This window comes from Hevea brasiliensis, chromosome 11, assembly GCF_030052815.1.
Source record: "Hevea brasiliensis isolate MT/VB/25A 57/8 chromosome 11, ASM3005281v1, whole genome shotgun sequence".
NCBI lineage: Eukaryota > Viridiplantae > Streptophyta > Magnoliopsida > Malpighiales > Euphorbiaceae > Hevea > Hevea brasiliensis.
In genome coordinates, this window is record NC_079503.1 from 99,273,744 (window position 1) to 99,286,243 (window position 12,500).

Below are 12,500 nucleotides of genomic sequence, written 5' to 3' on the forward strand. Positions count from 1 at the left end.
AGAACTCCCACCATGCCCAGTGCATCGCCTGTCCGCCAGCACGCCATCACAGGAATAGCACAAAAATGCCACGCCCACACCTTGCACCAGCATCCAATTGACACACACAAGCATGGAGATCGGCCCCAATAACACTGGGTTCATCATCGTGATTCGAGTCTAACCCATGGAGTTAGTTTGCAAACGTTGGCCAACCGAAGCTCCCATGCCCAATGCACCGCATGTCTGCTCGCACGTCGCCACAAGCACAACACGCAAATGCCATGCTCGGACCACACACCGACATCCATTCGACACACCTTTATATAGGATTCAACCACCGATTCATTTCCCACAATTGCTGCAAACGGGCCCGAGCCATGGCGGGGCGGGCCCACCACGTATGGGTTTTTTTTTCGATTTTTTCCGACTTCCAACCGATGGGGTAGAGGTGGAGAAGGGGCTAACAAGCTCATTTCCATGTTGTACCGATGCCCACATATGGCCTGGAGGGATCCCCAGGCCTTGGCCTTACTGGCCCCCCCAGGGGGGTGACTACCCACACCCCCCTAAAGAGCATTAGGAATACAATGAAGTCTGGCAAGAGGAAACATCACTATGTCTGAGCCATCACACCCCCCCTAAAAAATTCAATTTTTGGTATTTTGACTTGATTTTTTGCAGAGGTGTTGAGAAAAATGTAATCTACTCTCACAAAAATTTTGAAATTTTTTTTTTCACCGTAGCTATTTTTTTTATTTTTTTAATCCGAAAAAATACATAAATTCATAAAAAATAGAAAACTCATCAGAAAATCGCCAAATTTTGTGTGAAACATCAGAAAAATATTATAAACTCATTTGAGTTGTCATTGGGTGATTTTCTTAAAGTTTGCATGGAGAATTGGCTTAGGGGCATAACATTGGCCATATCGGCATGGAAGGTAAGTAGAGAAAAAATCATAGAAGAGTTGTCATGTACACAATATTAGATTTTGTGCTCTTTATACTCAATGAGAGAATTGTTCCATAAAACATGAAGCACAAAACCTTAGGGTCATGTGAGAACGCAAGAAGCGCTCCATGGATAGCATCCCCACACGATGAAGGTAAGTGTAGATGCAAGGCACCAATCACTGGAAGATCTTGGATAATATTTAAACCACGTTTACAAAGAGGATAACATAACTTATAAGCAAAAAGCATATTAGGGATGAGAGCCTGCCAACACGTTTCGAAAATAAAAAATGTTAGTGTTATCGTATCGGCTTGCTAGTAAATGGGCCAGGCGAACCTCTTTTTTGCCTATTAGCCAACGAATAAAACTGCATCCCGTGCCAATTATAGCCTCATTTTGCATGACATGGGTGAATAACAAACGCCCCCCATGCACGAGCATCGGGGAGGCACTGGGCACTGCCACGGGCCAGAAGGGGGAGCGTCGAGGGCAATTGGCTTCAGCTGGGCACTGCCACGGGCCCGTTGGGCGAGTGTCGGGGGCAATTGGGGCCAGCTGGGCACTACCACGGGCCCGATGGGCGAGCGTCGGGGGCAATTGGCTTCAGCTGGGCACTGCCATGGGCCCGATGGGCGAGTGTCACCCATCAGAATTGCTCCCGGATAGTCCACAAATTTTTCTGCTTAATAGCTACCTCAAATGACCCCAACAGGTGCGCATGAAATGTGAGGCATTGAGATATGTATACTGCATGGGGCATGCAACCATCACGTGGGATTTTATTGGGTGTATGGACATGAGATAGTGGGGTGCAGATTGGGACCCAAGTGCCAAGCACATGCAGCGCATGAAAGGAGTTGGGACACTTCAGGATATATGGGCATGTGGTAAGAATAACCAGGCCAGGTGTTGCGTAGTGCATGGAGGGATTGGGAGTGGCCATCACATGTATATGGGCTACGTGCATGGGCAGCAGCTTCAGCCATGCAGCGTGAGAACACAAGGAAGAGAGTGTCCCGCCCATGTGTTGCCTTAGTGGCGGGACCCAGCCACTTGCCTCCCAATTTTCCCAAGGCTTGGCCATTTCCCGCCTAGGGGCTGCTAGGTGGCGCCACCAGCTGCCTTCCCTTGTCCACCATCACCATTTGCCGCCCAATGGAGACATCATGAGTGTCATTTGAAATCCTCCAACTTCAGCCACATGTTGGCCATCATTAGGGGACAGCTATGGCATGTATATAAGGGCTTTGTCCCTCTTCATTTGTAACAGATTGTGTGAGACACAATAGAGAGAGTTGAGAGCAAATACATTGTAATTGTATAGCTTGGCAATACAAGAAGCATCCTTGCATCAGATTGTGTTTTCTCCTTCTTCTTCCTTTCTTTACGTGTATGTTTATGCATGTGTGGGTATTGCTTGTATTTCTTGGTTGCTGGTTGTTGGTTTGCTATTTTTCCTTGCGTGTTGCAAGAGTTGCCGTGAGATTCTTGGGCCTTTGAGGCTTACTTGCTTAAGGAGCAGGTGCCGCACGGTGTGGGAAGCAAGTTTTGGGTTAGCAAGACTGTCCCTCCGTGACAGTTGGTATCAGAGCACTTTGGTGAAGTGCTAGGCGACAATGGCTGATCAAGGTAACCAAGAGCAAGCTGCTGGTACTTCAATGGCAGAGGAACAAACTGGACGTGGGAGAAGGAAGGGACAAACCAGACCTAGAGACCCTTCCCGCGCAAGGGATGAGTTGGGTGAGGTCGAAGCTAGGCTGGACAAGATCGAGAGTCACTTGATGACGGGGGATGACAGATTCGAGGACTTAGATTCTCGTTTGGTGGAGCTTGGAGAAGGGTTGGATGATGCCCGCACTGAGCTACAAGCTGCCATAAACATCTCCGTTGAGAGGTTAACAAGTGAGAACGAGGCCCTAAAAATCTCTCACGCCGAGGAGTTTTTTGCTGTTCAAGAAGAGAACCGGCTGTTGAAGGAAGAAATGGAAAGGATCAAGGATGAGTTTGTATTGCTGAAACGGGTGTTGGCCCAAGGAGGAGGAAACAGCCCGACTCTCTCTTCTCCTTCGGCTAGGGTGGATGTCCCTAAGCCTGGTGTGTTCAAGGGAGCTAGGAATGCACGGGAGATAGATAATTTTCTATGGGCATTGGAGCAGTATTTCCGAGCCCTAGGCGTGGAGGAAGACTCACGCAAAGTGGATAATGCACCACTTTTCTTGGCAGAAAGTGCCATGGTTTGGTGGCGTCGAAGAATGATGGATATGGAGAAGGGGACCTGCTGCATTAAGACGTGGGAGGAATTTAAAAGGGAACTCAAAAAACAGTTCTACCCGGAGAATGCCACGGATGAGGCAAGAGCCAAGTTGAGGAGGTTGACTCAACGTGGTGCAATAAGGGACTATGTGAAGGAATTTTCTGAAGTGTTGCTAGAGGTACCCGAATATCCAGACCAAGAACTCTTGTTCTTCTTCAAGGATGGACTCCAAGCGTGGGCTAAGCTCGAGATAGAGAGGCGAGGAGCTCCAAACCTTGCTGCCACGATCACCATTGCTGAATCCTTGATCGAATACAAGAGGAGTGATAAGAACAAGAACAAGGATGGTAAGGGCAAGAGTGGGGGAGAGAAAGGTGGTAGCAAGGAGGGTTCTAAAGAAGGACCGAAGGAGGGCAATGGGGGTAAGAAGCAGTGGAATGGAAAGAAAGGTCATTGGGGTAAGAGGTTTGGGAAGTCGGGGAACCATGACAACACGGCAGAAAGAGGTCCCTTGAAGTGCTATAATTGCCAAGGGCCACATTTGACGAGAGACTGCCCGAAAAATGGGGCCTTGGACGCACAGCTTGTTGAGAATGAGGACCCTCCTCCACGTCAAGAAGGGTCCAGTATGGGCTCGATGCAGCTGGGCGCTATTGGGACAGGCAAGCATACTGAGGTTCAGTTGGGCAACAAAGGCAGATTGTTTGCACAGATTCAGGTTGGGCAGAATGAGATTCAAGCCCTTGTGGATACTGGTGTTACAGACAATTTCCTGCGGCTTGAGGAAGCACAGAAGCTGGGTGTGGCATTCCAAAGGCAGACGGGCTGGCTGAAGGCAGTTAACTCTGCCCCTATTCCCACGCATGGTGTGGCAAGCAACGTGGCTGTAAAAATTGGTGAGTGGACTGGTTCCATTAATTTTTCTATTGTTGCAATGGATGACTATGCTTGTGTGTTGGGAATGGATTTTATGGACAAGGTGAGAGCCATACCAATTCTGTTTGCAAACAGCCTATGTATTGTTGAGAATGGGAGTGCTTCTATGGTGCCATTGAGGAGGAAGGTTGGGGGCAGTACATTGTCGGCCATGCAGCTGGCCAAGGGCATGAAAAATTGTGAACCTACTTTCCTTGTGGCGTTGAGTGCTGAAGAGGTTAAACCGGCCATGGAAGTGCCTAATGCAGTGCAGGGTGTGTTGCGTGAATTTGAGGATGTAATGCCCAGTGAATTGCCGAGACAATTGCCTCCCAAGAGGGAAGTTGACCATGTGATCGAGCTGCTGCCTGGCACCAAGCCACCAAGTGGCGTGCCATACAGAATGGCACCCCCCCGAACTGGATGAGTTGAAGCGGCAATTGAGGGACCGGCTGGACGCAGGATTTATTCAGCCCTCTAAGGCTCCTTTTGGCGTGCCTGTTCTGTTTCAAAGGAAGAAAGACGGTAGTTTGCGGATGTGTATTGATTATCGGGCATTGAACAAAGTCACCGTAAAGAATAAGTATCCAATTCCGCACATCGGTGATTTGTTTGATCGTTTGGGTGAGGCGCGGTGGTTTTCTAAGCTAGATTTGAGGTCCGGATATTACCAAGTTCGCATTGCCGAGGGTGATGAACCGAAGACAGCTTGTGTCGCCCGATACGGATCCTACGAGTTCCGAGTTATGCCATTTGGACTCACCAATGCCCCGGCAACATTTTGTACTTTGATGAACAAGGTATTTCACTCTTTTCTTGACAATTTTGTTGTTGTGTATTTGGATGACATTGTTGTGTATAGCAAGACTTTGGAAGAGCACCTAGAGCACTTGCATCTTGTCTTCCGAAAATTGAGGGAGCATCACCTCTTTGTCAAGAAAGAAAAATGTGAATTTGCGCAACAACAGGTTGCATTTTTGGGTCATGTTGTGGGGAATGGGGAGATCAGAATGGACCGAGCAAAAATCATGGCAATCGAAGATTGGGAGTTGCCCAAAAGAGTACCCGAGTTGAGATCATTTCTTGGCATGGCAAACTACTATCGGAGGTTCATCAAGGGCTATTCTCACATTGCTGCGCCCTTGACTGATTTGCTTAAGAAGGAGAAGCCGTGGTGTTGGGATGAGAAGGCCCAGCACGCCTTTGAACAGCTGAAGGGCGCACTGCAGGAGGAGCCAGTGCTAAGTTTGCCGGACTATTCTGCACCATTTGAGGTTCAGACCGACGCGTCTGACTTTGCCATTGGGGGAGTCATCATGTAGAATCGACACCCGATAGCATTTGAGAGCAGAAAATTGAACGATACCGAGCGGCGGTATACGGTTCAAGAGAAAGAAATGACTGTTGTTGTCCACTGCATTCGGACATGGCGTCACTACCTGCTGGGCAGCAAGTTTACCGTGAAAACGGACAATGTGGCAACCAGTTATTTTCTCACACAGCGGAAGTTATCACCGAAGCAAGCGAGGTGGCAGGCTTTCTTGGGGGAATTTGATTTTACCATGGAGTATAAACCCGGAAAGGCAAACCTTGTAGCTGATGCCTTGAGTCGGAAAGTGGAGCTAGCTGCCACTGCAGCGCAGCCAACTCCTGGGCTGTTGGAGCGCATCAGTGAGGGTCTCCAGCATGACCCGCAAGCCAGATTGATAAGGGAGCTGGTGGCGCAGGGGAAGACCAGGAGGTTCTGGAGAGATGACCAGGGGCTATTGAGGACAAAAAGAGGTTCAGTGTTTGTGCCGAGGTGGGGCTGTTTGAGAAAAGAGGTTATGCAGGAATGCCACGACACACGGTGGGCAGGCCACCCTGGTGCGCAGCGCACCCAAGCCCTCGTTGAGCGAGGATATTACTGGCCACGGATGGGAGACGACATCCAGCTCTTTGTGAAGACGTGTTTAGTGTGCCAGCAGGATAAATCAGAACAGCGGAGACCCGCGGGGTTGTTGGAACCTCTTCCAACTCCCAGCCGCCCATGGGAGAGTGTATCCATGGATTTTATTGTGGGATTGCCGAAGGTTGGAGGCCTTGGCAATATCATGGTCATTGTGGACCGGCTCAGCAAATATGCGGTATTCATGCCGACTCCGGCCCAATTTGACGCGAAGGAGGCTGCCAAGTTATTTTTCCGAGGGGTAGTGAAGTATTGGGGACTGCCAAGGGATATTGTGAGCGATCGGGATGCGAGGTTCACAGGCAGGTTTTGGACAGAATTGTTCAGAATAATGGGGACTGATCTGAGGTTCTCTACCAGTTTCCATCCCCAGACCGATGGGCAAACGGAGCGCATAAATGCCCTGCTTGAGCTTTACTTGAGGCACTTTGTTAGTGCTAACCAGCGGGATTGGCCCGAGCTACTGGATGTAGCACAGTTTTCCTACAATCTGCAAAAGAGTGAGGCGACGGGAGCAAGTCCCTTTGAGATTGCCACGGGGCAGCAGCCACTCACCCCTCACACGGTGGCTATCCCCTACCGAGGCCCGAACCCAGCTGCATTTCGGTTTGCCAAACAGTGGAAAGAACAGGTGGAACTAGCTAAAACCTCACTAGCCCGAGCCACCAAGAAAATGAAGAAGTGGGCTGATTCCAAGCGCAGGCATTTGGAATTTGAGGAGGGCGACTTAGTTTTGGTCAGAATGTTTCACCGAACGCATGGCAAGTGATATAAGGGTCTGTTGAGAAAGTATGAGGGACCTTTTCCCATTGAGAGGCGCATTGGGAAGGTAGCTTACCGAGTGAAACTGCCGGCACAGTTGGAGTGCCACCCCGTGTTCCACATTAGTCTTTTGAAGCCATACTACGCTGACCATGAGGACCCGACCAGGAATAAATCGAAGAGAGCCCCAGTGACTGTAACAAGCACGTTGGAGCATGAACAAGAGGAGGTAGTAGCGCACAGGGTAGTTCCTCCTTAGGGTGCCCATCCTGGTTACACAGAGTATTTGGTCAAGTGGAAGGGGCGTGGAGCTGAAGAGACTAGTTGGGAACACGAGCTGAATCTATGGCAACATGAGGAAGTGGTGAGGCAGTATTGGCTTGAGGCAACGGGGACGTTGCCAAACTGAGTGGGGGAGAGTGTCACCCATCAGAAATTGCTCCCGGATAGTCCACAAATTTTCTGCTTGATAGCTACCTCAAATGACCCCAACAAGTGCGCATGAGACTTGAGGCATTGGGACGTATACTGCATGGGACATGCAAATCATCACGTGGGGGTTTTATTGTGTGTATGGACAGGAGATAGTGGGGCGCATAAATGGGACCAGAGTGCCAAGCACATGCAGCGCATGAAAGGTGTTGGGACACTTCAGAATACACGGGCGTGTGGTAAGAATAACCAGGCCAGGTGTTGCGTAAGGCATGGGGGAAAGTGGGAGTGGCCATCACATGTATATGGGCTACGTGCATGGGCAACAGCTTCAGCCATGCAGCGTGAGAACACAAGGAAGAGAGTGTCCCGCCCTTATGGTGCCTTAGTGGTAGGCCCCAGCCACTTGCCTCCCATATTTTCCCAAGCTTGGGCATTTCTCGCTTAGGGGCTGCTAGGTGGCGCCACCAGCTGCCTTCCCTTGTCCACCATCACCATTTGCCGCCCAATTGGCCCCAACTCACAACCAGCCATGTGAGTGGAAGTTGGGGCCCAGCAGAAGTGGCGCCCAAAGTTCCCTCCCATTTCCTTCATGTCAAGCAGTAAGTGGCTGAGTGGAAGCTAGGTGGCGTGACCTCAAGTTGCCTCATGTCCTCTTTGATGATTCATCTATTTTCCTAGCTGATTTTGGGACACATTGTGATGATGGCTGCTGCCATTTGTTGGGTAGAATAGGGACAGCTTACAAGAGTATATAAGGGACATGTTTCCCATTTCATTTGTACACATGAGAGTTCATTGTATTGTGAGGCTTTTGAGAGAGTTTTACTTTCAATTGTACAGCAGATTGGAAGTACAATATACAAGAAGACTTTGCATCAATTCATCTCTTCTTCTACCTTTCTTTATTTTGTGTTTGATGCGCATGGTTTGGTTATGTAATTACTTGCTTGTGTTTGCTTGTTGGTTGCTGGGTTTCGGTTGGGCCATTGTCAATCCATTGTGAGGATTGTTGCCGTGGGGTTTTGGGACCTTAACGTGTAGGCTGACTGGCTTTGGTGAGTGCCAGTGCCGCACGGTTGCTGGAGTTTGGGGAAGCAAACAAAAGTGCCGTGACAAGTGGTATCAGAGCATTGTGTATTGCTCGGTGTAATGGCTGACACTAGTGACCAGGAGCAAGTAGGCGGCACCTCTGTGGTAGATGAACCAGTGGCGAGGGGGAGGAGAAAAGGGCAGGCCAAGTCTAAGGAGCCATCTCGTGTGAGGGAAGAGGTAGGTGACTTTGAGACTAGGCTGTCCAAAATAGAGCACCACTTAGCTAACGAGGAGTCGAGGGTTAACGGGTTGGAGAACCGAGTGGGGGAGCTTGCTGATGAGTTGGATGAGACTCGAGGAGAAATGCAGGCTGCTCTCAACATGACTCTAGATAAGTTGGCTACCGAAAGTGAGGTTCTGAGAGTGTCCCAAGCCGAAGAGGTTTCTGCCTTAAAGGAGGAAAATCGTGCGCTAAAGGAGGAGATGGAGAAGATGAAAGATGACCTTGTGATGCTGAAGAGGGTTGTGAACCAAGGGAGTGGGACTGATCCTCACGTCTCTCATGCAGTCCATACAGCCAGGTTGGACGTGCCAAAGCCTAGCGCTTTTAAGGGTGCCCGAAGTGCCCGAGAAATTGATAACTTTTTGTGGACACTGGACCATTATTTCCGAGCATTGGGAGTAGATGATGATGCAAGAAAAATTGATAATGCTCCCTTGTATTTAGCGGACAGCGCCATGGTGTGGTGGAGGAGGAGATTGATGGATGTGGAGAAGGGGACTTGCAAGATTTCTACATGAGATGAATTTAAAAGGGAGCTGAAGAAACAGTTCTACCCGGAAAATGCAGCTACTGAGGCTAGGGCAAGGTTGAGGCGCCTTACGCAGAAGGGGACCATTAGAGAGTATGTGAAAGACTTCACCGAAGTGTTGCTTGAAATCCTTGACTACTCGGATTTAGAGGCTTTGTTTGCTTTCAAAGATGGGCTACAACCTTGGGTTAATTTGGAGATTGAACGAAGGGGAGCCCAGGACCTTGCAATTGCTATAGCCATTGCGTAATCTCTTGTGGAGTTTAAGCGGTTAGACAAGTCCAAGGGGAAGGACAACAAGAGCAGTGGGGACAAAAGCGAAAGCAAGGAGAGAAGCGGCAAGGAAGCTCCAAAGGATGGGAACGGGAAAAAGGGATGGCAAGGGAAGAAGGACACGCGGGAAGGTAAGTCTAAAGGCTGGAATAAACCGGCCAAGCCTGGTGAACGTGGTCCCTTGAAGTGTTTCCTGTGTGAGGGACCGCACAAAATGGCAAACTGCCTGAAGAGTGGAGGCCTCACTGCACTGACCGAGAGCAAGAGTGATGCTACCCCACGTGAGGAAGGATCAAGCATGGGTTCATTGCAGTTAGCGGCAGTTGTGAAAGGCAAGCAGGTTGAGAGTGGAGTTGGCACTAAGGGAAGGCTGTTTGCACAACTGAGAATTGGGCAGAATGAGGATCAAGCCTTGGTTGACACTGGGGCATCGGACAAATTTCTGAGGTTAGAGGAAGCGCAGAAAATGGGTATCACATTCAGTGGGAAAGCTGGTTGGTTGAAAGCCGTAAATTCAAAGCCAACACCAACGCATGGAGTGGCTGCCAATGTGGGAGTGAAGATTGGCGAATGGACTGTGTTCATTGACTTCTCAGTAGTGTCCATGGACGACTACTCATGCGTGTTGGGGATGGACTTCATGGATAGGGTGAAAGCAATCCCTATCCCCTTTGCTAACAGTTTGTGCATTGTGGAAGAAAAGGGTGAATGTACTGTTCCATTGAAGAGAGGAAAATCTGGTGGGAGTACTTTGTCCGCACTGCAGTTGGCCAAGGGAGTGCGCAAGTTGGACCCAACGTTTCTGGTGGCCTTGCAAGCCGAAACCAGTGAACAATCAGTTATTGTGCCGCATGAAGTTCAGTGTGTGTTGGCCGAATTTTCTGACGTGATGCCTAAGGAGTTGCCGAGAGAATTACCACCCAAAAGAGATGTAGACCACTCTATTGAGCTGCTGCCTGGAGCTAAACCACCCAGTGGAGTCCCTTACCGCATGGCTCCTCTTGAACTAGAGGAATTAAAATGGCAGTTGAAGGAATTTTTGGAGGCAAGGTTTATTCAGCCGTCCAAGACTCCCTATGGCGCACCAGTGTTGTTTCAGCGGAAGAAAGATGGAAGTCTCCGAATGTGTATCGACTACAGAGCTTTGAACAAAGTTACCGTGAAAAATAAATACCCTATCCCACATATTAGTGATTTATTTGATCGGTTGGGGGCTGCTCGATGGTTTTCGAAGTTGGACCTAAGGTCGGGGTACTACCAAGTCAGAATTGCCAAGGGTGATGAACCAAAGATGGCTTGTGTGACTCGGTATGGTGCATATGAATTTCGGATAATGCCGTTTGGCCTCACCAATGCCCCCGCTACCTTCTGCACCTTGATGAATCAGGTATACCATCAGTTTTTCGATCATTTTGTTGTGGTTTATTTGGACGATATAGTGGTGTATAGCCGGACACTTGACGAACACTTGAATCACTTGAGATTGGTCTTTCAAGAATTGCGGAAGCACCATTTATTTGTGAAGAAAGAGAAATGTGAATTTGCACAGGAAGAGGTGGCATTTCGAGGTCATGTAGTCGGGCATGGACAGATTAAAATGGATGGGGCTAAGGTGAGGGCCATTGAGGAATGGGAGCCACCTAAGCGTGTGCCTGAATTGCGGTCATTTTTGGGCTTGGCCAATTATTATCGGAGATTTATTCCGGGATACTCTCATGTTGCCGCACCGCTCACTGATTTGTTGAGGAAAGACGGACCGTGGAAGTGGGATGAGAGGGTCCAGGAGTCTTTTGACAAGCTGAAGCAAGCACTGAAAGGGGAACCAGTTTTGAGACTGCCTAATTTTACCGCACCGTTTGAGGTTCATACTGATGCTTCGGATTATGCTATCGGGGGTGTGATCATGCAAGACCGACATCCAATAGCTGATGAGAGCAGGGAATTGAATGACACTGAACGGAGATACACTGTCCAGGAGAAAGAGATGACGGCCGTAGTCCATTGTTTGAGGACTTGGCGTCACTATCTATTGGGGAGCTGCTTCGTAGTGAAGACGGACAATGTGGCAACAAGCTATTTTCTCACTCAGAAAAAATTGTCTCCCAAGCAAGCGAGATGGCAGGCATTCCTTGGAGAATTTGACTTTGTGATGGAGTATAAACCGGGGAAGGCAAACCTTGTGGCCGATGCACTTAGCCAAAAAGTGGAGCTGGCAGCAGTCACCACGTAGCCCACTCCTAGCCTGCTGGGGCGCATTAGTGAGGTTCTCCAGCAGGATTCTCATGCCCAATTGTTGTGTGAATTGATTGAGCAAGGGAGGACTAGGAGGTTCTGGAGGGATGAGCAGGGGCTGATTCGGACAAGGAAGGGAGCAGTTTTTGTACCGAGAGGGGGCGGTCTGAGGAGGTTAGTTTTGAGCGAATGCCATGACTCGAAGTGGGCTGGTCATCCGGGGGCGCAGCGCACCCAAGCACTGGTCGAGAGAGGTTATTACTGACCGAGAATGCGGGACGACATCGAATTGTTTGTGAAGACTTGCCTTATATGCCAACAGGACAAGAGCGAGCAGAGGAGGCCGGCTGGTTTGTTGGAACCTCTCCCAACACCAAGCCGCCCATGGGAGAGCATTTCCATGGATTTTATTGTTGGCTTGCCGAAGGTAAACGGGCTGGGCAACATCATGGTTGTGGTTGAAAGGCTAAGCAAATATGCGGTTTTTATCCCGACTCCAGCCTTGTTTGATGCAAAGGAAGCAGCGAGGTTATTTTTTCGTGGGGTTGTGAAATACTGGGGGCTGCCGAGGGACATTGTTAGCGACAGGGACGCGAGGTTCACGGGCAGATTCTGGACTGAGTTATTCAGAATAATGGGGACCGAGTTGAAGTTCTCTACCAGTTTTCACCCACAGACGGATGGGCAAACGGAGAGGGTTAATGCTTTGCTTGAGTTATACTTGAGGCATTTTGTTGCCGCTAATCAGAGGGACTGGCCCGAATTGTTGGACGTGGCTCAGTTTTCGTATAATCTGCAGAAGAGTGAATCAACGGGGGCAACACCCTTCGAGTTAGTAACGGGGTAGCAGCCCCTCACGCCCCATACTGTGATGATACCATATCGGGGGCCTAATCCTAAT

The 12,500-nt window shown here is 49.4% G+C and overlaps 1 protein-coding gene across 1 annotated transcript; it reads left to right on the forward strand.

The window, feature by feature from the left end:
• The first annotated feature begins 8,399 nt into the window (after positions 1–8,399).
• Positions 8,400–11,597, forward strand: LOC110653506 (uncharacterized). Its single transcript, XM_058129443.1, has 3 exons — positions 8,400–9,001; positions 9,098–9,281; positions 9,363–11,597. Exons 1-3 carry the CDS (start codon positions 8,400–8,402, stop codon positions 11,595–11,597), a joined length of 3,021 nt encoding a protein of 1,006 aa, XP_057985426.1.
• The last annotated feature ends 903 nt before the right edge of the window (positions 11,598–12,500 follow it).